This window comes from Synchiropus splendidus, chromosome 2, assembly GCF_027744825.2.
Source record: "Synchiropus splendidus isolate RoL2022-P1 chromosome 2, RoL_Sspl_1.0, whole genome shotgun sequence".
In the NCBI taxonomy this organism is placed as follows: Eukaryota; Metazoa; Chordata; class Actinopteri; order Syngnathiformes; family Callionymidae; genus Synchiropus; species Synchiropus splendidus.
This window is the reverse complement of record NC_071335.1, coordinates 31,416,417-31,444,407: the sequence shown is the minus strand read 5'-3', so window position 1 is coordinate 31,444,407 and position 27,991 is coordinate 31,416,417. Positions and strand designations below refer to the sequence as shown.

Sequence of the window (27,991 nt, the reverse complement as noted above, 5' to 3'; positions counted from 1 at the left end):
AAATATGGACTGTTCAGAGTTCCATTCCAGGTCACAGCCACTTAATCATCCATTATTAATATTTTAGTCAAACATTTTACAAGTTAAACAGTACCTTCGGCATCAGCAGCAATGAACCATGAGGCCTACTGTACGTTCTGACTTTGTAGATGAGAAATGTTATTTGAATTTGTCAGAGACAGGAAACTCAGAAGCAGTAGACAGTAAACTGACGGTGACAAGGTTTAATACAAACAAAATGGCAGAGCATAAAGAGTCTCGTCTAGAATAAATGATGGTTCAGTGGTCGCAGGCAACCCGGGTTGGCTTCCCATTCGCCACCTTCTTACGAGGGAGTCATGGACAGCACGTGGTCAACTCTCCCTGTTTTGTTTTGTCGCATACAGGCCAAGGACACCGCTGTAGCAGCAGGATCCAGTGTCTCATTGTGCCTGCATTTTCAATGGTTCCGTTGCAGGCCCTATCCATACCTGTCAACTTTCCCCGTATTCTCTGTTTTTTTTTTTTACAATTTCAAATCATGCAACACATCCTGAATTGTGTTGCAAGAGGAATCATTCAGAGAAAAATCATAGAAGTAAGCATGGAGGAATCAGAATTACCACCAAGTAAGAACAGAAGAGTACAAGGAAGAATTATTTATTTTAAAACTTGCTGCACATGGTAAATGCAATGCAAGCGCTTTTATATATGTTATCTTTGTTATCATTTTCCAGTACATTGTCTGTCTTGGTGTCGCAACTGTGTTCTTTTTCAGGTTTAGTTAGGAGCCTTATTCTGTGTTCACCAAGCATCTTGCTGTACCCCCCATTGCTGTGGTAGATCTAGGTGTCCGGCTTCAGAGCATGTGTTCCGTGATTTAACCCCGGTGTTCGTCCTCACTTAGCGTGCATAGCCGAAGCCCTGTGGGACCCTCAAAGGGCCCGAAATAAATTCTATGACTTTTGCCATCACAGTCGCTCGGAGCAAGAGCTTGGGACTAAACCTGTTGTCTCCCACCTTCTCCTATGCCTAGAGTGTTTCTCTGTTAGGAGTTTGTGTGCTGCTGGTTCGGTCCGCAGGGGGCGGTGTCGTCGCTAGGTGCGGAGGCATGCTTACATGGCCAGTGGCTGCAAGCTGAGGGTACATTTCTCCCCTTGCTTCGCTCTTGGGCAGGGGCTGGCAACCCGCGGATCTTTCATGCTAATGTTGCTGCTCTGCGTGGCTAGGGAAAATCAGGGGCTTTTCACACTGCACACTCTGTCTTATGCGTTGGGCTCTAAAGTCCGACATGTGAACGCGAGTGAGTCGGGTTTTGACCGCCTACTTGCTTCAGGCCACCAGATGACCAGAAACAAGGTGTACAGCATGACTGCAGATAAACATGATAAATGCCAGGCAGTAAAGGGTCTGATCGCTGTCTGCAACTTTGCAAACTCCCAGAACACTGAAGTGTGCACCCTCAGCTGCAGGAGGCTGGTGCTGGGGAACAGGAGTGCAGTGCAGTGGTCCGGGACTCGCTATGTGTGCGGGTGTTTGAAAAGTCACATGATTTCGCCTTTATTAGGCTGATAAACATCTGAGTTAAACGGCAGACGGATTTACTTCAATAAATAATGTGGCGATCTAACTGTTGCTGGGCCGCGCACGCCGCACAGACAGCAGCTTGCAGACGAAAATGGCTTCCTACAGCCCTGATTTGCAGACGCTGTGTGGTTCAGGAGCAGAGGTCCCATTAACCAGGTAAAATTAATTTTCAGGCAGTTATTTTGCAATGTTTATTTTCATTGTTCAGTGAAATGCTGCTCTTTTTTTCCATTGTATTTATCACGGTATGTTTTTTTTTTTCCACGATGGATAAGTTATGTTCAGCCTTTAAATTCATTTGAAAGACACCTACCTTCCACTCTGTGATGTGGAGTTCAAAATGTGTTCATTTAATAAATGAAATGTAAATTCATTTATTTGTGAAACACGGTTGGACTGTGCCTTTTCAGAGGCACAATATAGACAAACTTTGCAGAATGCAGCAACTATTATGTCAAAAGGACAACTGAAAAATGTGAATGCATTGAATTCATTGAATGCATTTATGAAAGTCTCTACTCCAGATGTTTTCAAAAGTTTCAGACTCAGGTGGCGATGGGAATTGTGCATTTATTATACAATATTAATATTGTTGGAATTGCTTGTGCTGCTAATAAAGGAAGTGATGCACAGACGGAGGAATGCTGAATGAGAAGAGGATGGTTGAGTGTGCGTGAGAAAGAGAGAAGCTACAGGTGGAGTACAATGGCGGGAGTGAAGCAGACACTGGTGGCATGAGCGGACATTGTAACTTGTTGGCAGGTCCAAGGTCAGGCTGGAAAGTACCGTCTTCTCCAGGGCTGGATGGAGCTGGTGCCGATAAGAACCACCTGGGTCCAAAGGAGGGGAGCGTGTCTTGTGATCCTTGGCATGGCATCAACAGCGGAGGACCAATCGGACGAGGACGGAGTCCACGTGGAGAACTTTGGTGTATAAAGGGGTCAAGACCTCAGATAGTTTTTTGTCGCTCTACCGGACGACTGCTAAGGCTAAGTCAGGCGTAGTTGCTGACCCAGAATTCTGCTCATGTATTAGACTCCTCTGTCAGGGAATACATTTCTTGGATGTCACTTGTTGGTTTCTTGGTAGTCTTTCTCATGAGTGAACGGACGCACAGAGATACACAGGAGGTGGATTTCCAAACCCGAGCTGTGTTTTCTTTCGTGTCCCGTCCGTGCTTTTAATTTGTTACTCCCAGTGTTCCCGGTTCCGTGCTTCCTGTTTTTATCTGTTGTGTTCCATCTTAATGGCAAACGCAGCTGAAAGCTTGTCCCTTGTTTATTCTCCCTGTTTTCGCTCCTTGCTCTATCTCTCGCTCCGTGGTTTTACTCTCGCTCCTCCCGTCTGCTCTTACTCCGTGATAGTGTGTTTGAGTGTTTGTGTGCTCGCTATTTTAGTTCTGCCTGCATGGTATTTATTTTCCTCGGTGTGAGTGTGTGTTTTTACCTGTACCGAGCATCCTTAGTTTGATTATAGCCTTGTGAGTTTTAGATCCGAGTGATATTTTCTGTTGTCCCGGTTCTCTCAGGGTTGTAGATTTACAACTGTTGTCTGTTCTCGTTTTTTTTCCCTCTCCCTGCGTGTTTGAAATGAAATGAAACAAAATGAAACAACAACAAACATGGAGGAATCCCTGAACAAAAGCAAACAAAAGCATCTGTTTGCTTTGGTTCAGGGATGTTTTTCACTACACAATGGCCAGGGTTTCCACTACTCTGAATGGACTTGAAATTCTTATAAAACTGAAATTCTTATACAAATATTTTCAAGACATTAAAATCCCGAGGATTTATTGTGCTGTTGTCAAACTGATGCAAAATAAACAATATGTGTATGTGCTAACATATGAGATGTCAAAAGTGCTTGCAGCTCCCAGTGCTGTCTTTCCTGTGGAAACCGGGTCGAAATGGCTCTTTGAGTTTGCCGAACCCTGCTCTTGGGTTATACAGTTGTGAAGCCTCACTCAAGGGCTGAGCACACTGAAGGTTACGTACTGTAACCATTGTTCTCAGACGTGTGTGAATACCGCTAGTCTTGTCGACCAGCAACAGTATGGACGTCAATGGAGTGGCTTATGTTTTTTAATTCGATACCAGAACAGGGTTCTGGGGAATGTCCAATAACAAAGTCTCACTGGTGGGCAGTTGCTTAGTCAGACTGGTGTACTTTCGCTAATATTTATCTTTTCACAAATGACAAATAAGGACACAACAAATCTAATGTAATGGTAGCACTTGATCTAAATCAATAAAATAAAATAAAAAATCAATGTTATAGTCGCAATTTCTTGTGTCTTATTTTCTGGCCATTTTAAGATTATCTTAAATTTCCGTGCCAAACAGGTCAGTCAGACTAATATTGACACTTTTTACATAAAGTAAGAGTAAAACAGGAATGAATCCAGCGAGGCTGGATTGAAGTGATCAATCTGCAAAAGCATTGATGTTTACTTTTCACAACACAGTGAGGGAAGCAACATCATTTAAAGATGGTTCTTGTTTGATTTCATGTCAGGACACATTACAGCTCACATCCCACGAGTTGGTATTTGTTGACCATCTTTCTTATACCCAGACACGCACTCCTGTGCAGATCCTCCTGACACTCGGTGGGTGAGGGCCAGTATTCGATCCATGTCTTCTCCCCCAGCACATACTGGTACCTGAGACAAAACACAGCTCCATGATGAGGAAGTGAACCACGACTGACACTGTGTAACAGGGGAATTTAAGGGTGTCCTAGAACTTTTTCTCCCACTGTACTTGGAGGACAGGTTCAAATTTGAATACATCTATATCTTTACATGGATGTAACAGGTATCATTATAATTTTGAAGCAGGGAGACAGTCATGGTGTCATCTTTTAAAATGTTTCATCATCATTTGCCTTGTGCTAAACACACTTCTGAAACACTTCAGTACACACTTCTGAACTCACGATAAACAATGGACGATATTCCTCTTGTCTCATAGCTGATTTTTCCAAATAATTACCAATGTTGTAACAAAACAAGGAATCACAAAATCAAACATAGTAAGATGGTTATGACATGAAATCTTTATTATTATTGTTATTTTAACAGCCTACCTCCTTGGCCTCTGTGGGCTACCTGGTGGCCCTGGTGTCGAGTGATCGTCTTGACACGCTGGTTTGTTCAAATGTGATTCAACGTTTGCGTTGCTTCAACATCATATACTTGATAGATTTCATGAGGAGAATGCTGGGGAACCTCCGCAGCCCTTCAAAGTGATGGCAGCGCTCTGCTCCTCATTCCCACCCATGAATCAAGTGAAACGATTGGCAATAATGCCAACATATAAGCCACAGCTGTCTGAATGAAAATCTAAAAAAACAATACGCGCCTGCTTATCTGTTGTGATGCCAAAGTGCTTGACCGTAGTCTTGCAATGCTTGACACTCGTGTTTGGGGACATTCAGTCGAACATGAGTCCAAACTCAACTTGCCATAAGCGAGGACAGAGTTGGCAGGATGACCTTCCCCGCCATCTTTGTTTTGACATTAGCCCTGCATGTCTGTGCCCAAAACGAGCTGTGCGGTGACATCAGGACGTTGCACGTCATGATAAAATAGCCGAGAGTCAGTAGATTTTACCAATTCATAAAAATCAATTTTGAGACATTTTGAATCGATTGAATTATTTTCTGTTTGGTGCAGAAAGAAACTGTACTGATTTTTATGAAAGATGATATAAATAAATGTATACAACCATGTGACTAAATGTATAAATAAATTATTAAATGTGTAACTAAATGTAAAAATGTCGAAATATATCAAAAAAATATCAGATTTTACTGTTGTTGAAGAATGGGGCTTTCTGTGGGTATTTGCATTGATTTATTTATACATTTTGTTATTTCAACATTTATACATTAAGTGTTTTATGTATTTTTTTTCCACTATTTGTCCTTTATTTCTTTCGACATTTCTCGCTGTCAGAATGCAAATTAAGAAGCCTCATGTTTGTGCACATTTCTGCAAGTGAGACTTTGTTGTTGCTTTCTAATTTATTAAAGATTCGGGAGAGGACATTTTTTAATATACTTTCTTGCTTTCTTGATTTCTTGCTTCTTGTGTATGATTTTAGGTCCATTGTTTTTATACAGTGTGTCAAAACAAAATACATTTACACGTTACATTGTGATGAAAAAAAGACCTCAACATGGACAGGTTAATTGTCTTTAAGCTTAGATTTAAATGCTGGGCCACCAATGGTTCGGGTTCTTCTTAGGTTACCTTTTTTCAAAAACACAACCTCAAATTGGCCATAGAAATTCAGGCAATAAGGGCTGTTGTCAGCTGACAAATGTAACGTCTAATCTACTTTTGAGGTCAGGTAATCAGTAAAGTAACCACAGTACTTAACTTTAACCGGAGTGAGCAGCAGAAAGTGTTATAACCAGTGTTGCCACAGCTACTTCTGTAACTATGGCAACACTGGTTATGACCAACCCAACAGAACGTCATTGAGGATCCACATGTAGTGAAACAAATCAGAAACTTACGTTCCATCCGTATCATCTTTGTACGTGTCACTGGATGAACCCATGATGAGGTAGGTTTTACCAAGATGCAAATCGAAACTCCCCCTGCAGTATGGATAACCAAGGAACTTGCGCAGTTCTCCTTGAATGTTCAAGTCCAGGCTTCCTGAAATGACACCAAAATATGGAAAACAGGCTTTGTAGTCAAAATGTAACAACGTGTCTTTGGTCAGGAAGCTGCTTATATTCTTAAATGCACAACATGCATTATTATTGAAGCCCTATTTTACTTTCATAGATACTTACTCGAACAAACCTGTTAGAGTTTGTTAAAACAGCCTCACTCACCTTCTTTGATGACTTGCATGATTCTCATTGTGTAAACATCGGTGGACAAAGCATCGGAAAATGACTCCACAGACACTTTGTACGCTGTGGGAAAAACATATGTTTATATCTGTGCCAGCAGTCTACCACTACTACTAAGTACAAATCCAAGCCGCCGTTACTCACCATAATCTATGCTGTTGGTCTCTGTGCTCTCACACAGCTTGGCTAGTCGCTGGTTGTTGTTGATTTCACCTTTCTGCTGCATACTGCAGGTCTCTGGAGGAGAAAACATCAGAAGACAAACAAAACAAATTAAAACCACTCAGCGATGGCAGAGAGTGTTCTGTTTAAGGTGATTTGTCACTTTGTCGCTTGTCGCTTTGTCACTTGAAATGTGGAGGGATTTTGGGTAGTCTTCGTCGCAACACAACCCTACCCAAATGTACATACACCAAGGTTGTGATACACATTTGGCAATGAAGTTTGTGTATTTTTCAAACACCACGGTTGTCTCAAGAATGGTTAATGCAGCAATGTTTTTTTAAGAAAACAAAAATGCGATGACAGAAAAACCCTCCCTATGAGAGTAGTTTGTAGTTGGAGAAATACACAAGTTTTATTTACAAAAGTGGACAGGAACATGGATGTATAGTTATTTTTAAATAATAGTGCGACTAAAAACTAGTAACTTGTCCATGTGGATCAGGCCGTGTGGTAATAGAAATTAATAGGGAAATCTTAAGAATGGTTGTAAATCCAAACAAAATGATCCAAGAAAAAGATGACGATGAAGATGCATGAATAGTTTTCATATATTTTTTCTGGCACATGCCTGCCAAAATGCGTGCACGATTGAGCCTACCTTCAGCACACTTGCATTCATCTTTGGTACAGAGCCTGAGCAGCTTTCCATCTTTTCTTTCCGGATGGTAAAACTTCATACATGGCGTCTCTGCAATAATCACGTTGGAGACTAAATATTGATTCGCTGATCGACAAACGTGCATTTGCACACGTGCAATAACACTCACGGTCGTAGTATTCATAGACGGACACGGCAGCTGGTTGTAAAATGCCACCCTTCATTGTGGGACGGACCCTGAATGTGATCTCTTCTGGACGCTTGTGAGAAACCTACAGAGACGTGGTATCAGTGAGTCACAGTCCGAGGACAGAAAGAGGCACCGGCAGAATCTCCTACCTTGTCCAGGTAAATGATGAGAGAACCTCTGTCCGACAGAAATCTGTTCATCTCGTACTTTGAAATAACTGCAGCCTTTCCTCTGACCAACTAGGTTCAAGCACATCAAGGATCACCTATTGTCGTTGACACACACACACACATTCTACAACTTACCGCGTCCAGGTCCTTTGTTTCGGGGAGGAAGCCAGTCAGCAGGCCGATGTCCAAAATTGTCATGGTTGCATCCAAATCTGGATGTTTGTACCTGGCAGAGGGGGGACCCCAAAATACTTACATCCTGATTATCTGTGAGCCAAAAACATCTTGCAATGTCCTTCACTTAAAGGGCCAAGATGGTTACTTCCATCCTTGATATTGTTTTGCCCGTCATGAGTCATGACTGTCACTCTTAATTGGTTCAGTTGAGATGGAAAATCAAAACGTGGTCTGCACTTACAAAACATCAAGCCTCAGCCTGAAAATTTCTTCTTCGTCTTCAATAGTGTCTGGGGGAGAAGAAGAGCAGCCCATCACCACTCCTTCATTACAGTGTTTCGTCAGAACTAAAGGTTAAAAATATCAAACACAGGAACAGAATGAGGAGAGAAACATGAGAGTTAAAAGCCTCAGCGTTGCTGCTTATTAAACACTGTGTTCTCAACATGGTGTGGTGCGAGGGAAGAACGATCCCTTACGTGGGATCAGCTGCACCGACAAATTAAACTTCCCACAGTCACTTTCTTTTTCTTTTGGTATGGCGTAATACAGCGACACCATCTGGACAGACATTGAGATACACTTTAGTGAATGGTTGAGGAGAATACAGTGATGCTAAAGGACCATATTAATAACGCTGGTGCTCACGGACCATCAGAGTGGCTTCTCCTGTGCCGGTCGCGACCACATCCACGTTTTTGTTGATCTCGTTGAACTGTGGGCAAATATTAGGATTATAAAGTCGTGGTTGACAAAGGTTTTGTTTTTTCTTGTGTGCTGTTTTCTTCAGAAATGAGCATACTAATACATATACAGTAGGATCAGTTCAACAGTTCCCCTGCCACCACACTTCCAGCAGAGTTCCAGCCACTGGAGTGACCCCCCCCTCTCCTTGAGGAAGTGTTTTTGAATAATGTAAACTCCAACTACTCAGGAGACAAAGTCAGAGAGGCTCGATGGAGATGGTTTGGACATGTACAGAGGAGAGAGAGCCAGTACATTGGTAGGAAGATGTTGAGGTTGGAACTGCCAGGCAGAAGGTGGAGAGGAAGGCCAAAGAGGAGGTTTATGGAGGTGGTGAAGGAGGACATGAGGTTTGTAGGTTTGAGAGAAGAGGAAGCAGAGGACAGGGTGAGCTGTGGCCACCCCTGAAGGGAGAAGCCGAAAGAGAAAGAAGAACCGTGGAAACCGTCAGCATCAAGATGCTTCTGGAAAACTGTTGAGCATCTCAGAAGTGGGAGACAGCAGAACATCCAAGGATGGAACGTTGCTGACTCGTCTTCGTCGATTTCTTGGGCTGAAGTCTCTGTGGTAGTCAAAAAGCTCCACGGTGGCAAGTTTGCAGGAGTTGACGAGATTCGTCCAGAAATGCCTCTCCAACATTGCGTGGATGTCTGGGTCAGTACCGGACGAGTGGCAGATAGGTGGTTCCCCTATTAAAAAAGGGGGACCAGAGGGTGTTTTCCAACTACAGAGGAATCACACCCCTCAGCCTCTCTAGGATAGTTTACTCTAAGGTGCTGGAGAGGAGGATCCGATCGATTGTTGAACCTTGGATTGAAGAGGAACAATGCAGGTTATGTCTTGGCTGTGGAACTATGGACCAACTCTCTACTCTCTCAACAGTTCTTGTGGGTGACTGGGAGTATAACCTGGCGTATGACCGGGTGCTTTGGGAGTATGGGGTGTGAGGCTCCCTGTTGGGGGCCATTCAATCTCTGTATTCCCGGAGCGGTAGTTTTGCCACGATCCTTGGATGCAAGTTCGATGTGTTTCCAATGGCGGTTGGTCTCCACTGGGGTTGCACATCGTCTCCAATCCTGTTTTTGGTTCAGCGCAGCAGAGGTGATATTGCAGATGCTTTCCTGCACTGTTGTGTGTCAAAAGGGAGCTGAGCCAAAAGGCAAAGCTCTTTATTTACCAGTCAATCTTCATCCCGACCCTCATGAGCTGTGGGTCATGACCAAAAGAGCAAGATCCCGGATACAAGCGGCTAAAATGAGTCTTCTCTGGTAGCGGGCATCTCCCGTAGAGATAGGTTGAGAAGTTCTGTCACTCAGGACAGACAGAATTAATGGATAAACAGAAATTACTGTGAAATGGAGTAAAACAGAATCTGCCACAGGAGAGTAGCAAGACAACATTTGACATATGAAATTACTGGAAATCATTAGAAAACTGAATAAACACATCACCATTTTGGAGGCGTGAATAGTTGCCCAGGAGTCATTCATTCATACTGGATTTATCCCCCACAAAGCAGCGCACAGAAACTTAAGTATATCAACTAGATTTGTCTCTTCCCACTGAGGGAAGAGACAATCGAAGCAAAGGAGCTGCTCTTGCTGTGTGTTCTCACCTTGGTTGTTCTCGTGATATTATTGTTTCTTCTGTTAAAATTGAACACGACAGGTGTGGACCATCCTGGCAGCAAGAGGTCCACCTTCAGATCATACTGTGGCTGTCTTGCATCGGCCCAGTATTCCGACACGGCCTGATAGACAATGATAGTCGCCTGTTGGGAAGAAAAGCAGACAGAAGATCATGAATTGTTTGAAAGGTTTCACAAAAAGTTTGAGGGTGGAGATGGAAGTCCTCTTACCTGAGTGGATCCGAAACCACCATCCACCTTCTTCTGTTGGCTGAACCATCTCACGATAGGTTTGGCTTCTTCAAAAGCCTGAACAAAGCAGAAAGTTAGTGGTCATCGACCGTAACAGAGGCTCTTTTTTACCCCTACAACAATTTTGCTGAAAAGTGGATTTAAGAAAAAAAATATTCCCAAGGCTGATCTTTACATTTAAAACTATGATTGTGCTCTAATGGATATTTTACAATCAAACTTTCAAGGTTGGTTGGAAACAAGTTAGGTGGATGTTATTTCTATTTGTTTGGATTCACGAACTTTCGGAATATTTCTTTAGCTTCCTATCACACCGTTGCATTGTCAGTCACATGACCAGCTTTGGTAAAAACCAACGTGTGCAGTAGAGCTCTTGTAAGAGATAAGTAAAGATAAAGTATCTGTAAAGATAAGGCAGAGTTCCCACTGGTGATATCACCCCCTGTAAGATTTCGAAGTTGCAAAGTAGAAGAACCTTCACCACACCGAGCTCACAATCCAACCAACACGTTTCTTCTTCATCCAGTGGGTTTTCCAGTTGCAAACAGAGCACATGCTGTATTTATGTGAAGTGAGTATAACTTTTGGGGGCGGTCACAATCTTTTTCTGGCTATGATAAATTCTCCAATTAACAGTGCAAGAATAAAAATAAGTCATTAAAAATCATCATCATGACCCATTCATGAAGTGAATAATTATTTTATCGAACTTGAACCACCTACCTTGACCTTCACCAGGGCCAGAAGAGCATAAGCAGTGGCCTCGAGAGAGTAGACACGCCCCTTTGGAACAGGCCAGTGGGTTCGGTCTGAGGGAGACATAAGCCAGTCAAGTCAAACAGCATTATCCAGTTGATGCTGACAGAATGATGCTCTCCCCAGACTGGATGGAGGGTTCATTATTTTAATATCAAGCTGTGCCATGATCAGTTTATTCTGATTTTCTGTGAAGGATTCCAGCAAATATAAAAGCACATTACCTGCAGCTGCAAACCTGAAGAGCACATCCTTCTGCAGTTTTCCTTCATTGGCCAAAGCATATGACGTCATGGCAACTGCATAAGGGTTAGTGAGGGAAGGCAAGCGCCCCTCCAGGTAGGTGACTGCTTTTTCTATTGCCCCTGGTAGACTCTGCTGAGTCGATAAAACAAACACCATCTCAGATTGGACTTCAGCATACACCAGGGGTGTCAAACTAGCAGCCTGCCAGATGCAGCTCCACTGCGAGTTCTCTTCTTCTCTCCCTTGGCGAGATTAAATGCTCCCAGTTCTCTCTGTGCCATTGACGGGAGCCCTCGCCCAAACACCACACACCGCACAACTCCGCTCACTCTATTGCTGGAAACCACACAGAAGTGATCTCGTTCCTCCTTCTTTCTGTGTCCTCTTTTCCAGCTGTTTTGAGACTTCTGTGGCTCTCACTACGATGGATTGGGAGAACACTACCAGTTGGAGCATTTTTTGTCACCTGTTTTTTACAGCTCACATCCTCCGTCATCAGGAGTAGATTCCCAGGAAACTAAAGTGTGAATTAAATCATTTTACTGAAGAACAACAGTAACTGAAGAACATTTTAGTAACAAGGACTACTCTTTCATTTGTTTACTTTTTCCTTGTTTCACACGTTAGTGACCTAAAAGGTCTACTGTGTCCGACAAAATGAATAGTACAACAATAAAGAGTATGTCCTTTATTTTTCTTCACAAACATTTGTGTGGATATTGTTTCTGACCGGGGGCCCCATTTTTCCTCTCTGAACGTGTGAATCAGGACCTGGAATCAGCTCAGATGTATTTCTGTCCAACACCTAAACTGCTTTCAGTCGGCCTGGAGCCATACGAGAGCTGGCCTCTGTAGAACCGGCGTTTCGCAACTCGTCTGTGGGTTCCTGATCCCCAGTATAGACCTGGTCAAAGGGTGTGGCTTTCTACCAAGGATCATCCGATCGAGGGTGAGAAACTGTCACCTTGATTTAAAGGCTCCTTCGAGCTGGAGAATGTCATCAATCCCATAATTTTAAGAAACTTCCAGACTCTCTCCACATTCATCCTACATTCCTTATCTCCAGTGTCTACCGGCCCCTTCAGCGTTCCCACCCAGCCTCCACCGCCATCAGTCATCATCGATCACCATCCTGCCTTCAAGGTCCAGAAGATCCTTGATGTCCAAAGTTTGTGGCCCGGAGGGTCCAACATGTGGTCAACAGGGAGGGTTACGGCCCCAAAGAAAGAGACTGGATCTCATGGTCCCCCATCCTGGATGCAGTCCTGATCCAGGGCTTCAGTTTCTCTCCTCTCTCCACATGAGCGTCACCTTTTGCACATAGCTGGAACCTGTCGGTCATCAAGCCCTGCAGCTATTTGAACCAGAGACTTCCAAACCGGTGTGTCAGACTGTCAGTGTTTCCAGACCTGATTCTTCTGCTCCCTTGGTTGCTCTCATTTCCTTTCCCCCGGTCAGGTGGACGTTTCTGTGTTGGACATTGGACTCCATTTTTGTTGGTGCTGTTTTGGACCTTTGTATGACATTATTGTTTGCATATTACTCGTGCCTGCCGAAGGCCATAACCCTGCACTTGGTTTCTGCCTTGCACAGAGCCGTGACAATGATGACACGAAAAATACATGGAAAACACTGCACAAAACACTTGCAGTAAGTAAATCAAGATTGAGGCAAAAATAAAAACTTACCCCAATGGATGCATTACAATGTGTGTGAGACTCCTGCAACGCAATGAGGACGAACGCTGTCATGGAGGCATCTGAATCTCCGCCCTTCACATCTCCCTGCATACAGCAGCAAGTCAGGCTTTTAGCAGTAAGCTAAAGGATGGAGTTGTGAGACTGTAGTTCAGCACATACAATCATTTCTCCGTGATACACTCTTCCAATTTCTTGGAACATTCCATCAGGCTGTTGAGTTCTGAGGATCAGATACTTGACAGCATCACAAATGTCGCTGTTTTTCAGTTGAATCAGCCTCTCTGCCATGGCAAACACCTTGACTACGTAAGCAGTCAACCTTTCAGAGGAGACAAAACAGATTACACCTGGTCAGCCACACTAAGGTTGAACTGTCTCAAGCAGTGTACAACACTGACAGGGAGATCCTTATTTCTATCTCCACTTTAACACGCAGGCAACTACACAATTTATAGGAGCTTCCCTCATCTACCAACAATTTTTTTTTGTTTCAGGACATCCCATTCAAATTACATGTTGTAGGTTGTGGTTTTCGGTTGTTGCAATGTTTCCACTTCGTTTTATCTGGCACGATTTCTGCCTTAGAGAACAAGCTGGTCAGTTAGAGCAGGGACAGAATGTACATGGGGTGCTGGGTGCTGCCATTGTTTTTTCTTGGGTATCTGACAGATAAAAGGATTTGAAAAATTCTTGTGGGTCCTGTGCTGATAGATGTGTCGTAGGTAACGGTGCTTCAGCACACATGTGTTACATGCATCGTAATTGTGCATCACGGTACAGACCAACTGGTAGTTCTTGACCTAAGAGTGGCTGGAACTGAACAGACAAGGCAGACTGGATTATCTTACCAACTGCTGCTTGGTCTGTTTGCCCACACAGCAAAGGAGCCGTCATTTTTACGATACGTTAGTTGCCTTGAGTATCCTGAAAAAAAGGTCAGCTATTAGGCACTCGTGAGCATCACAGATGGCCTCAGAGTTTGGATGTGTAAACAGTCATGTTCTTAAGACTAGCACTTGTGCGTATAGCACTCTCTTGCTGCTGCGTCATGTAGGTTTACCTACCTGTTTTGATGTGTTGCAATGCTTCATCACGTTTGGTCAAGCCAACATCTTCCCACTGGTTAGTTCTGTCCAGGTACAAGGTCGCAATGACAGGCAGAGTCATGTGGATCATGTTCTGCTCTCCACAGCCTGATGGTTGGTAAATCATTTGCTCCATTGCGGTTCCTCGAATTGCATTTTCCAACACGACACTTAAATCCTCTCTGCCTGTGAAGAGGAAGTTATTTTTAATCTTATTTTCCATTCAAAGTGAAGACACAAACCTGTCCTCACCTGTCACTGAGATATATGTGTTGGTGGGTGAATTTGGGACGATGTCTTTCTTGGGGATTCCACTGTTGAGAGATATCGTCTGCTTGCCATCTAGAGAAGCAGTGTCCAGTCAGAGTGATACTGTCGAAGAGTGTGCAGCAGCCTTTCACTCACCGACACCTTCTTTAGCAGGATCAAGATGCACTATCAGAGGAGATTTTACCAGGACGCCTCTGGACTGGATAGTGTTGACAACACCATTTTAATTTTACTGAAACTATAAGCAACATTTGTTTTGTGGTCACTCACCACCACACGAAGCGGCTTCTGGATACCGTCTGTGAACGCGGTGTCTCTCACAGCAGCTTTGACCTCGATCTGGTGCTCTCCTTCCTTCATGGGAATGATGACATATGGGACAGATCTGGTGGATTGTGGTCCAACTATCACTTCCTGCCTGTATTTCCCGCGTTTGGATGCTGAACTGCACACATGCGGCTTCTCTATAAGATCCACTCGCACCTTGAAGACAGCAGATCGGGAGGACACCATGAGAAGAGGTCTCCTTTTAATGGATCTCCAAGAAACTTAAATGCAATCCATCCCTGTCCTGCATCAGTGACCTACCGTAGCACCCTTGTCCCGATAGTTATGGAGGATTGCTTTGATTTCAATTTGCTCCCCAATGACAGCTGAATAAGGCAATTTGAGTTCAACAAAAAATGACTTCTCCACGATCACCTCAAGTGGATCACCGACACATATTCCTTCAAGATCAGATACAGAAAATTGGTATGAAGGTAGTCACAGATAAAAAAAACATGAATAAAAAAGTGCTCACCGTTGCTTTTGGACAGACTGATGCCGGTCACCTGCCAGGTTGTGATTGAATCCTGAAGTGGAAAATCTTTCTGAATAGACTTTGTTTCACTGAAAGAAATAAATGTTTTAGTCACCAAATGAAATTCTTTGTGGACGTGTTATGCCATCAAGAAGAAAGATGGATCAGGAGACTTGGTGGTGGAATGAAGAAGGGGTAGAGTGCGTACAAAGGAAGCGGTTAGCTAAAAAAAGTGGTATGTCGAGAGAACTGAAGAGAGCAGACAGGGGTACAGGCAAACGACAAAGGTAGTGGTGTCAATGGCCAAACAGAGGGCGTACGATGACTTGTATGTGAGGTTGGACAGTAAGCAGGGTGAGAGAGATTTGTACAGGATTGCAAGGCAGTGAGATAGAGATGGGAAGGACGTTTTTGTTCACAATTACCAACAGTCACTTCCTGGCATCTCACCAATAGTGCTCTCCTGGGGCGCATGCTGGAAGATGGATGTATGACCACATCCAGCTCTCAGGGAACTTGGAGCGAGACCTAATGTCATTACTGTCTATGTAGCTGTCGTCATCAGCGTCAACTGCAACATATAAAAATATATATTTACAAATGCTCAATGAAGTTCACGTGACTGGTCTTTGTTTTCATTCTGCCACTAGAAGTGCGCCTTGGCCAGTTGGCTCTCCAACTGTGCGCAGCGGTACACAAAGGCGTCTGTCTGTGATGTACTCACGCCATCGTTTTCTCCTGTTGGGCGTTGGACACTTGAACTCTGAAAGAGGAGCAGAGTGAAACATTGAACAATCATCTTGTTTCTTTCTAGGCTTGAATTGAGAAAATTGAACTATTTACAACACAGAGTTTCGTTGAGTCTCACTTCTGTTTGAGGGGAACAGACAAATTTGACATATACGATGAAGTGACACTCATTTTCTGATGCTCATTTCCTCTTCCAGTATCCCTCCCTCAATCCTTGCTGTGATTTTCGAGCAGCAGCCTGACCTCACCAATGCATTTTCAATAGAGCTGAATCTGCAATTGCAGCGCGTTTTCGACTCTCACACAAATTCTGAAAGTGCTACAGTAATCCTGAGTGTAAAAAAAGTAAAAGCAGGTGATTCCTGCCCGGGTCGCACATTTTGGCTTTGGAGCCGCGTCTCTACAACAAAACCTCTGGGAGGAGTACCGTGACGAAAATGAAACAAAATGGCTGATGCGAAGAACAATATTGTGACAGCACTCGGGTGCATTAATGCATTCATGACAAATTTATGTTGACATATGGTGTCAATGAAGAAGAGGTTCTCTCTGCTTACCTATCCTGTGCTGGGTTCCAGATGCAGTGCTGGACTCAAGAAGAAGTCCTGCATCATAGAAGACATTCATGGCATCCCTCCCTCCACCAGGGGTACAGCCAGTGTCATGCTTCTCCACCAGGTCCCAAATCTGACCATCAGAGGGAGCTTTAGAAGGCAACAACATCTGCATTTTCAAAGATATCTACATGATATTTTGGAAATATCAAGAGTTTCTTAGAATCAGATCATTCTGCCCTTTAGCACCTTACCTCATTGTAATGGCATTTTAATAAAATCTAAATTTGTACAGGTCATGGAATTAGTTGCTTATTTTACTGAACTCAACCTGCAGTGAGTCAAGACATTGCCTTTTGTTGTGTGAGCCGGTGTTTGTTGTTAAGAACGTAGTCTCCTTTGTCCACGGCCACCAGTCCCACAGCTGCTCCTGGATCTCCGGTGACCTTCAGACTGAACAATCTACGGGGTTTGAATGTTTGAGGGCCACCAACCAATTCCAGCTTCAGCTAAATGACAGGCGAGACGTAATTCAGTTAGAGCAACTTGAAGACGAAAGACAGTGTGAGAGTAATTCTTGTTAGGGTTTTGCTTTTGTTTGCTACTGTTATGTTCTTCCTGTGTTCCCAGTTCCCTGTTTGTTTCCTCACTCCCTCCAGCTTAATTTCCAGCTGTTTTTGTATCTCCGTTCTCCGCGTTCTTCTCTTCCTTCTCTCGCTCATCCTATTGCTCTCATTGCTGATTGTGCTTCAGTGACTTGTGTACGAGTGTTTGTTAACTCGCTTTCTTTGGTAGACCGTGTGGTGTTTAGTTCCACGGGTTTGTGTGTGTTTTTACCACTAACAAGCGCCTTTCGTTCTTTATAGCCTCATGAGTATTATTTTCCGAGCGTGTCTTTCTGTTGTCCCCATTTTCAGGCATGTACTCATTCGCCTGCTTTTTTGTTTCAGGTTTATCCCCCCCATCGTGTTCGTCTTCCTCGCTCCGCTTCTGGTGTCGATGCTTTGAGTTTCCTGTATTGTTCATGCTGTATTTTGTGTTATTTGTATTAAATTATTTGCTATCTGCTAACCTCGTTGTCCGCGTCTCCTGTTCATTAGCAAATATCTTGCACTTGGGTCAGGCTCCTACAGCAAACATGACAATTCTGTGACACATGAGTAATGTTGCTGCTCAAACGGTAGGACAGGTTCCACACTTACCGTCCCTGTGCAGGTGTCATGAACATCCACCCAAACGGAGTCAGACACCAGCTCATTTTCAGCAGCGTGGTAGTAAGCTATGATTCGGAAGGACGGCACCAGCTCTTTGGTGATGGGAATGATGAGGTTTCTCATGATGCCTTGCTTCTTTTTGCGGATGAAGCGCACCAGCTGTCCCTTGCTCATGAGCTACACAGAAATCCATGTTTCACAAGAGATTTACGACTAAGAGAAGTTTCATCCAGACGCACAAACTCTCACCAGGACTGTGATGTCGATGTTGTCTTTGTTGTTCTGCATGTTCATGTTCAAAGTGACTTTCATGTTGCCTCCCAGTTTCAACTTGGCTTCTGTGTTCACCGCTTTAAAAAAAGGAAATTTCAGTGCCATTTCTAGTCACTGAGAATATGTAGTGTATAGTCTTACAAATGCTGATATAGTTGCGGCCGTTGGACTGATAGGCTGTTGCTTCCATGGTAGCTGTCGCTTGGTGGCCCTGAATGTTGGGGTCATTTGTTGCTGCCTGTTTAGTCAGACATAACAAGAATACGCCTCATGTATTGAACAGGACCATCAGAAAACATTTAAACCTCTATATTTACTTGAACATCAGGTAAAAGTCATGTGAACCACAAAACAAATACACTGGTTCTCATGATATGATGATGAGGAGTGTTAAGAAGAGCTGGAAGGTTCCGACTTACACTGATCCTCAGTCTTGTGTCACCTGAAGCGGTATCAATTAGAACCTTGGCAATGCCATCGTCATTGGTAACACCCAGACGCCGGCCAGGATTCACTGTGACAGGAATGTTCCCCGCAGGGCTGCCATCCGGGTTGAGGACTTCAACCTAGCCATTGGAATTAAAGGAGTCATAAAACCTGAAAATTTTGTTTTCTGTCTGTCTGTCTGTCCATCCAACCCCAAAGTGTCCAATCAATATTGAAATGACAATTGAGATCCAACAATTCATTTGTTCAGCCACTTGTATGTGAAGTCAACAAATGGTGTTCAGACCAGACGGGATCACAACGCACCCAAACATCCATAGACAGTGATGGTTTGAAGTATTTGGGCGTTCTTCTGAAGTTGATGGTGTACGGTGATGACACGATTAGAATCCCCTTCAATTCCTGTTCCACCATGTCACTGCCTGTTCAAGATAGGATGAGATACAAACCTCAGTTTTGCTGAGGACTTGATGGTCCGTGCAACTCTCTTACCCGTCGATGTCAGCACCCTGACAGCTACAACGATAGATTTTCCCTCCAGCTCTTGAATGTTCGGGAACGTTTGGGTGATGTGCTCTCTCTTCAGAGTCACTGTGCCTTTGCCTTTCTCGATCTGATGAGACAAGGTCAGACCAAGAGTTGACCTCAAGTGGGATCGTGATGAACGACTACAAGAGCATGGGGAGGGTTTTTGTGGGGGAGTCTGGAATCATACTCAACATTCAAACCTTCTCAGTGCATTAGAGCAAAACCTACCTGAACTCTCTGCAGTGAACCTGGCAAACCGATCCTCCGGTCCTCTGTGTCGATCTCAAATATCACATATGCGACGCCCTCCACTTCTTTTCCAAACAGATACCTAAACATTATATCAACCAAATATCATAAGCACTCCAAAGAATTAAAGACAAAAATGTAAGGAGAGTACTTTACATACGTGGCCCGGATGTCGATAGTAAGTTCAGGATCATTAATAAAATAAAATGGTCGCCAAGTCATCAGTTTAACATCAAAGCTGGGGAGCACTGCAGTGAAAAGTTAGTATTTGATTTGACTGCAACAAAGTTATGAGGAAGATATAAACATGTCCGACCGTATTCTTTGACCTCAAACTCTGCAATGTACTTTTTCTGTGGGCTGTCCTGGAACCGGGTGACAACTTTCCACACTCCAAGGCTGCAGAAGAGAACAGATGAGACTTTGAGGAAACTTGAGTGTTTTAAATAAACAGATCTCTGGGTTACTGATACTGAGACTGTTCATTCTTCAACATGCGTGTGAGGTCACAAGATGGGCATGTTTAAAGTAAAAACCTACCTGGCTAATTCACCCAGTTGATATTCACCATTCAGTAACCCCGAATTCAGAGCAAGTTGATCATCGTGCACAACATGTCCTTCAGGTGTCTTGACAAAAAACACAAAACAAGGAACAGTTGAGCAGGAAAGAAGACAGCACACTAGTAATTAATATTGTATACCATTATCTCAATGTCCACGTAGGCAATTGTTCCCATTGTTTCCATTTGGGGCGTCAAGCCAAACACCCTGTAGTAGACTGAAACAAGGAATAAAAACAGCATTTATCAAATCATGGGCACTTTTTTCCCTTTGTGTTGACTAGGTTGACTAGGTTGAAAAACAACCCCATCCATCCATCCTCATCTGCTTATCCACAGGCGGGTCGTGAGGGCAGCAGCTTCAGAAGGTTGTGCCAAACGTCCGCTTCCAGTCCAGTCAAGAGATATAATCCCTCCTGGGTCGACCCCTTGGTCTCCTCCCAGCTGGCTTCTCATCCTATGTCTAAGGGAGGCCACCCGTCGGAGTCATGACACAAAACTCATGACCAAAGGTGAGGCTCGGGACGAAGATTGATCAGTAAATAGAGAGCTTTGCCTTTTGGCTCTGTTGTCTCTTACACACTACAGTGGGGTTGAGTGACTGCAATACCGCCCCTGCTGCACCGATTCGCCGACCAATATCCAACTCCCCACTTGAGAACAAGACCCCAAGATTCTTAAACTTGTCCAGTTGAGGCAGGAACCCATTCGTCACCCGCCACCATGCCCAGGCTACCATGACATCATCCCAGCTGCTTCACATTCAGATGCGATACCAATCTCGCGAGGTGAAGCTCGCAGCGTGATGATGCCATGAGAACCAAATCATCTGCAAATAGCAGTGACAACCCTGGTGTAGACCAACCCCTGCTGGAAACACATCGGACGTGCACCCAAGGATCCGGTCACAACTCCTGCTACGAGAATACAGAGATTGAACAGCCCAGAGTAGGGAGCCTCACACCCCATTATCCCAAAGCACTTCCCAAAACTCCTGGGCACGCGGTCATACACCTTCTCCAAGTCCATGTAGCACATGTAAACTGACAGGTCATACTCCCTGTCACCCTCGAGAACTGTTGAGAGAGTAAAGAGTTGGTCCGTACTTCCACAGCCAGGACAGAAACCGCTTTTGGAGCTTTTGAATCCAATCCAATTTGAAAACAATTGATCAGACCTTCCACTCCAGCATCTTACCATGGAGACTTACCATGGAGGCTCTCCAGCATCTTAGAGTAGACCTTCCCAGCGAGGCTGAGGAGTGTGATTCGTCTGTAGTTGGAACACACCCTCTGGGCCCACTTTGAAAATTGGGGAAACATCACCCATCTGCCACTCATCCGGTACTGACCCAGACATCCACGCAATGTTGAAGAGGGGTGTCGGCCAAGACCCTCAACACCCTGAGCTTTCAGCATTTCTGGACAAATCTCATCAACACCCACTACCTAACCACTACCACAGACACTTTAGCCCAAGAAATTGGCAGGTCTTACCTTTGGTGTTGGGTGTGTAGAGGGTCTTGTCAGTCTGTATAAACATGTAGCCTGCCTGGAAAGTGACCATGACCACTCTCTCCAGTAGTCGGTCAGGAAACTGGGCCCGAAGGTACACAAACTGGGTAGCATTGGGATCCTTGCTGAAGCCCTCGGCAGGGATCTGCAACCACCAGAAAGTCTTAAAATAGATGTGGACTGTAAAAAAAAGCCAAGACTGAGATTGTTCCTGAGAAAGCACTATGATGTCAGGAACAGTCGAGTCAGCAGTTTACAGGATGATTATTTGTGGGAAAATTGTGTTTGTTTTGCTGTTGTGTGAGAGGTCGGTAGGACGGGTGAAAACCTCCTTCTCCTCTGCATCCAGAGAAGCCAGATGGGCAACATGTCAGGATGCCTCCTGCATGGTACTGGCTTGTCGCTCTCCCCTTGACTTCGAACTAGAGCTGCCATGGCTCTTTGGATCGGCCCCTGACCTGGTGGTCGGTTTATTCATTTTAATTTGAAATACTGAGGTTGCCAGAGATTCTCCAGAACACCGAGCCTCCTGATCATCAATATGGGATCTTGACTAGATGATCAATTCCCCATCTCAACGGGCCTATTTTCAATTAGAAAAACAGAGGCCTTATGGAGGACCTCACTTTCCTCAAACAATAATCATCAGCTCTACCTTCTGACACACGCATCAAAACATGTCTCAGTAAAAGAACATGTTGCCAATATTAATATATTCATCTTGTCACTTCTGCCCTAGTCATATGTATCACGTGAAATTGTCCAATAATGTGGAAAATGAGGAAATGGCTGGGTTTCATTACCGTGACTTGGGCGAATCCTTGAAATTTGTTTGCTGCATTCAGGTTCACCGTCAACTCTGCGTGAGTGGAGGCCTTTGTTGGATAACTCCTCACGTAGACATTGACCCCGATTTCGCCACCAGAGCAGTCCTGACACTCCACAAAGATATTTTCAGGCCAGCCCACTCGCAGGATGCTGGGAGCTGACATCAAGAACCTGCAGAGCACGGAGAGACCCACAAAATGTCCACAATTACATTGTCAATTGCCCTCTTCCAGGTTATGTAGAGGTGTCACGCAAAAACAAAAGTATTTTTCTGTTAGTCGGACAAATACCACTGACCACATAACCGCCTTGTTGGGAGCGTTCTGACGCCTTTGTATAGGTGCAAGCTTTACACGTGTGATCACAGTGTCACCAGAGCACATCACATTTATACTTTTGCCATCAATACTCCACAGGCTTATGAACAATGTTCCCTCTCATTTTTCAAGTGTTTGAACAAACACACAAACACCCTGAGTCGTCCCTTGGACCAGTGTGATGGTCAACACTGGCTGTTCTGACTGCTCTAATAGTTCATAAATATTTACAACGGTGCCAGGAAATGACATACATAAGTCGCTTAGTCCTGTTCAGGGAGTGCTGGAGCATTAACACCGTAACCCCGTATAGCATGCACTTGTCCCGAGTCTGGCCCTGCTTGCACTCTGCGTCCATTCTCCCCAGAGCGACAACACTTGTTTCAAGGTCGCCGGTGTGCACGGACCTGGCTGGACACCGTCCCTCTTCGGATTCCATGACCTCAGACACTATTGGTTGGATTCTATAGAGACTGCGCCCCCTGGATCATCCTGAATGCAACTACTGTAAGCCTGCTGCTAGAATCGCCGGTTAGAAATATAAATACAATACGGAAACAAATATGAATGCACAATCACGCCACAGGTTCTATATCAAACTTGTGTTTTAAATATTTAAGCCCAGAAAGCTCTAAATAGCAAATCACATATCCAGAGGCGATCCAGGCTAAATTTGCGCACTTGCCGAGTCCCTTGTGCGCATAACCCCACAATGTCGGCCCAACTGGCCAATCAAATGAATGCAGGCTGCTCCAGGGGAAAGTTGACAAGTTTTATCCAGGTTTACCTCGGTTCTCTTCCACCTATTTATATGTCCTCATCTGGACTTTCTATTGTCTGGGTAAGAGCATCAAGTAAACAGAGAGTTTAACGAACTTGCTGACTGGCCAAACAATGTGTAATCCATTTGTTAGCCGGATAAATATCCTGTTCCAAAGTAGAGACAGATTTTCACCCTGCGCTGCTCTGTCTTTTACTCCTGAGTCAGCGTTTTTTTTTTGTGTTTTTTTTTAACGAATTGCACATTTGATTTGGGACAAATAATTTGACATCTCCATTGAAATTGCTTTTTTATATATTCATTTATCCGACTGGAGAGTATTAATTCAACACTCACAAAGGAGCTGCCTCTGCCAGAGAAGAGAAGCAGGCGAAGGCCACAGGCACCAGCAGCCACAGTCCACTTCCACCCATCCTGCTGTGATGTCCAGCTGCTGTCATGGAATCTGTCCTCCTCTGGTGCATCTGGGTTTTTATCTTCCGTGGTGATTCCATCAATCCTCCTCCCTGTGAACTCACACAAGCGCATTCACATGACTTCCCAGCAGCAGTTGAGAAACACCTTTGATAAAGGCTCTTGACCGTCGACAGAATAAACAATGTCCCCTCCTAAATAATCAATGAAACTGATGGTTACAGGAACCAAAACTTTGACTTTTTACAGGTTGTTTTTAAATAACAATTGTGTTTAGCGATGCATACATTTGCATGTCACATCAAGAAAAGTTGGTAATGAAAACTCAAAGTGTGTGAAGGTCTTGACTAGAAGTCTCGAAACCAAAAAGCCAGCTCCTTGTCTGGCAGTCAGTGCACACACTCAACCGGCTGACAGTGAGGTGGACATGAAGGCGGCCTTCAGCAGTCAGCGTTAGTGGATATAATAAATATGGACCGTTCAGAGTTCCATTCCAGGTCACAGCCACTTAATCATGCATTATTCATATTTTAGTCAAACATTTTACAAGTTAAACAGTACCTTCGGCATCAGCAGCAATGAACCATGAGGCCTACTGTACGTTCTGACTTTGTAGATGAGAAATGTTATTTGAATTTGTCAGAGACAGGAAACTCAGAAGCAGTAGACAGTAAACTGACGGTGACAAGGTTTAATACAAACAAAATGGCAGAGCATAAAGAGTCTCGTCTAGAATAAATGATGGTTCAGTGGTCGCAGGCAACCCGGGTTGGCTTCCCATCTGCCACCTTCTTACGAGGGAGTCATGGACAGCACGTGGTCAACTCTCCCTGTTTTGTTTTGTCGCATACAGGCCAAGGACACCGCTGTAGCAGCAGGATCCAGTGTCTCATTGTGCCTGCATTTTCAATGGTTCCGTTGCAGGCCCTATCCATACCTGTCAACTTTCCCCGTATTCTCTGTTTTTTTTTTTACAATTTCAAATCATGCAACACATCCTGAATTGTGTTGCAAGAGGAATCATTCAGAGAAAAATCATAGGAGTAAGCATGGAAGAATCAGAATTACCACCAAGTAAGAACAGAAGAGTACAAGGAAGAATTATTTATTTTAAAACTTGCTGCACATGGTAAATGCAATGCAAGCGCTTTTATATATGTTATCTCTGTTATCATTTTCCAGTACATTGTCTGTCTTGGTGTCGCAACTGTGTTCTTTTTCAGGTTTAGTTAGGAGCCTTATTCTGTGTTCACCAAGCATCTTGCTGTACCCCCCATTGCTGTGGTAGATCTAGGTGTCCGGCTTCAGAGCATGTGTTCCGTGATTTAACCCCGGTGTTCGTCCTCACTTAGCGTGCATAGCCGAAGCCCTGTGGGACCCTCAAAGGGCCCGAAATAAATTCTATGACTTTTGCCATCACAGTCGCTCGGAGCAAGAGCTTGGGACTAAACCTGTTGTCTCCCACCTTCTCCTATGCCTAGAGTGTTTCTCTGTTAGGAGTTTGTGTGCTGCTGGTTCGGTCCGCAGGGGGCGGTGTCGTCGCTAGGTGCGGAGGCATGCTTACATGGCCAGTGGCTGCTAGCTGAGGGTACATTTCTCCCCTTGCTTCGCTCTTGGGCAGGGGCTGGCAACCCGCGGATCTTTCATGCTAATGTTGTTGCTCTGCGTGGCTAGGGAAAATCAGGGGCTTTTCACACTGCACACTCTGTCTTGTGCGTTGGGCTCTAAAGTCCGACATGTGAACGCAAGCGAGTCGGGTTTTGACCGCCTACTTGCTTCAGGCCACCAGATGCCAGAAACAAGGTGTACAGCATGACTCCAGATAAACATGATAAATGCCAGGCAGTAAAGGGTCTGATCGCTGTCTGCAACTTTGCAAACTCCCAGAACACTGAAGTGTGCACCCTCAGCTGCAGGAGGCTGGTGCTGGGGAACAGGAGTGCAGCGCAGTGGTCCGGGACTCGCTATGTGTGCGGGTGTTTGAAAAGTCACATGATTTCGCCTTTATTAGGCTGATAAACATCTGAGTTAAACGGCAGACAGATTTACTTCAATAAATAATGTGGCGATCTAACTGTTGCTGGGCCGCACAGGCAGCAGCTTGCAGACGAAAATGGCTTCCTACAGCCCTGATTTGCAGACGCTGTGCGCAGTGGTTCAGGAGCAGAGGTCCCATTAACCAGGTGAAATTAATTTTCAGGCAGTTATTTTGCAATGTTTATTTTCATTGTTCAGTGAAATGCTGCTCTTTTTTTCCATTGTATTTATCACGGTATGTTTTTTTTTTCCACGATGGATAAGTTATGTTCAGCCTTTAAATTCATTTGAAAGACACCTAACTTCCACTCTGTGATGTGGAGTTCAAAATGTGTTCATTTAATAAATGAAATTACATTTCATTTATTAAATGAACACATTTTGAACTTTGAAACACGGTTGGACTGTGCCTTTTCAGAGGCACAATATAGACAAACTTTGCAGAATGCAGCAACTATTATGTCAAAAGGACAACTGAAAAATGTGAATGCTTTGAATTCATTGAATGCATTTATGAAAGTGTCTACTCCAGATGTTTTCAAAAGTTTCAGACTCAGGTGGCGATGGGAATTGTGCATTTATTATACAATATTAATATTGTTGGAATTGCTTGTGCTGCAAATGAAGGAAGTGTGTGAATGCTGAATGAGAAGAGGATGGTTGAGTGTGCGTGAGAAAGAGAGAAGCTACAGGTGGAGTACAATGGCGGGAGTGAAGCAGACACTGGTGGCATGAGCAGACAGGTCCAAGGTCAGACGGTGGAGGCTGGAAAGTACCGTCTTCTCCAGGGCTGGATGGAGCTGGTGCAGATAAGAACCACCTGGGTCCAAAGGAGGGGAGCGTGTCTTGTGATCCTTGGCATGGCATCAACAGCGGAGGACCAATCGGATGAGGACGGAGTCCACGTGGAGAACTTTGGTGTATAAAGGGGTCAAGACCTCAGATAGTTTTTTGTCGCTCTACCGGACGACTGCTAAGGCTAAGTCAGGCGTAGTTGCTGACACAGAATTCTGCTCATGTATTAGACTCCTCTGTCAGGGAATACATTTCTTGGATGTCACTTGTTGGTTTCTTGGTAGTCTTTCTCATGAGTGAACGGACGCACAGAGATACACAGGAGGTGGATTTCCAAACCCGAGCTGTGTTTTCTTTCGTGTCCCGTCCGTGCTTTTAATTTGTTACTCCCAGTGTTCCCGGTTCCGTGCTTCCTGTTTTTATCTGTTGTGTTCCATCTTAATGGCAAATGCAGCTGAAAGCTTGTCCCTTGTTTATTCTCCCTGTTTTCGCTCCTTGCTCTATCTCTTGCTCCGTGGTTTTACTCTCGCTCCTCCCGTCTGCTCTTATCCTCTTGCTCCGTGATAGTGTGTTTGAGTGTTTGTGTGCTCGCTATTTTAGTTCTGCCTGCATGGTATTTATTTTCCTCGGTGTGAGTGTGTGTTTTTACTTGTACCGAGCATCCTTAGTTTGATTATAGCCTTGTGAGTTTTAGATCCGAGTGATATTTTCTGTTGTCCCGGTTTTCTCAGGGTTGTATATTTACAACTGTTGTCTGTTCTCGTTTTTTTTCCCTCTCCCTGCGTGTTTGAAATGAAATGAAACAAAATGAAACAACAACAAACATGGAGGAATCCCTGAACAAAAGCAAACAAAAGCATCTGTTTGCTTTGGTTCAGGGAGGTTTTTCACTACACAATGGCCAGGGTTTCCACTACTCTGAATGGACTTGAAATTCTTATAAAACTGAAATTCTTAAACAAATATTTTCAAGACATTAAAATCCCGAGGATTTATTGTGCTGTTGTCAAACTGATGCAAAATAAACAATATGTGTATGTGCTAACATATGAGATGTCAAAAGTGTTTGCAGCTCCCAGTGCTGTCTTTCCTGTGGAAACCGGGTCGAAATGGCTCTTTGAGTTTGCCGAACCCTGCTCTTGGGTTATACAGTTGTGAAGCCTCGCTCAAGGGCTGAGCACACTGAAGGTTACGTACTGTAACCATTGTTCTCAGAAGTCTGTGAATACCGCTAGTCTTGTCGACCAGCAACAGTATTCAGTGTGGACGTCAATGGAGTGGCTTATGTTTTTTAATTCGATACCAGAACAGGGTTCTGGGGAATGTCCAATAACAAAGTCTCACTGGTGGGCAGTTGCTTAGTCAGACTGGTGTGCGTTCGCTAATATTTATCTTTTCACAAATGACAGATAAGGACACAACAAATCTAATGTAATGGTAGCACTTGA

The 27,991-nt window shown here is 44.2% G+C and overlaps 1 protein-coding gene across 3 annotated transcripts; it reads right to left on the bottom strand.

Moving 5' to 3' along the window:
* Positions 1–18: 18 nt before the first annotated feature.
* On the bottom strand, positions 19–27,880 carry LOC128754616 (complement C3-like). Of its 3 annotated transcripts, none has more exons than XM_053857348.1 (42): positions 23,634–27,880; positions 22,175–22,370; positions 21,354–21,516; positions 19,999–20,075; positions 19,836–19,924; positions 19,612–19,694; positions 19,456–19,543; positions 19,275–19,377; positions 19,011–19,131; positions 18,825–18,940; positions 18,491–18,637; positions 18,213–18,309; positions 18,048–18,148; positions 17,787–17,975; positions 16,938–17,093; positions 16,588–16,717; positions 16,005–16,043; positions 15,731–15,851; positions 15,281–15,369; positions 15,067–15,206; positions 14,749–14,961; positions 14,614–14,677; positions 14,461–14,550; positions 14,188–14,394; positions 13,972–14,047; positions 13,283–13,442; positions 13,112–13,207; positions 11,402–11,555; positions 11,145–11,230; positions 10,401–10,478; positions 10,158–10,313; positions 8,451–8,513; positions 8,278–8,359; positions 8,040–8,145; positions 7,757–7,847; positions 7,601–7,690; positions 7,431–7,533; positions 7,262–7,351; positions 6,583–6,675; positions 6,418–6,501; positions 6,091–6,235; positions 19–4,228 (listed from the first exon to the last, which is right to left on the bottom strand). In XM_053857348.1, the coding sequence occupies exons 1-42, from the start codon at positions 23,789–23,791 to the stop codon at positions 4,087–4,089; spliced, it is 4,872 nt and encodes a 1,623-aa protein (XP_053713323.1). In that variant the 5' UTR covers positions 23,792–27,880; the 3' UTR covers positions 19–4,086. The 3 variants fall into 3 exon arrangements, with proteins under 3 accessions (XP_053713323.1, XP_053713324.1, XP_053713325.1); XM_053857349.1 differs by having other exon boundaries at positions 8,040–8,088; XM_053857350.1 differs by having other exon boundaries at positions 8,040–8,088; positions 11,402–11,552.
* Positions 27,881–27,991: the final 111 nt, after the last annotated feature.

Excerpts from the sequence above, each read along its gene's own strand:
- LOC128754616 (XM_053857348.1), bottom strand. The coding sequence starts at position 23,791 with ATGGAATCACCACGGAAGATAAAAACCCAGATGCACCAGAGGAGGACA. Across the intron at positions 19,925-19,998 it reads ACGTGGACATTGAGATAATG|ACACCTGAAGGACATGTTGT; the intron begins GTATACAATATT and ends TTTTTTGTCAAG. Across the intron at positions 6,676-7,261 it reads TGAATGCAAGTGTGCTGAAG|AGACCTGCAGTATGCAGCAG; the intron begins GTAGGCTCAATC and ends TTTCTCCTCCAG.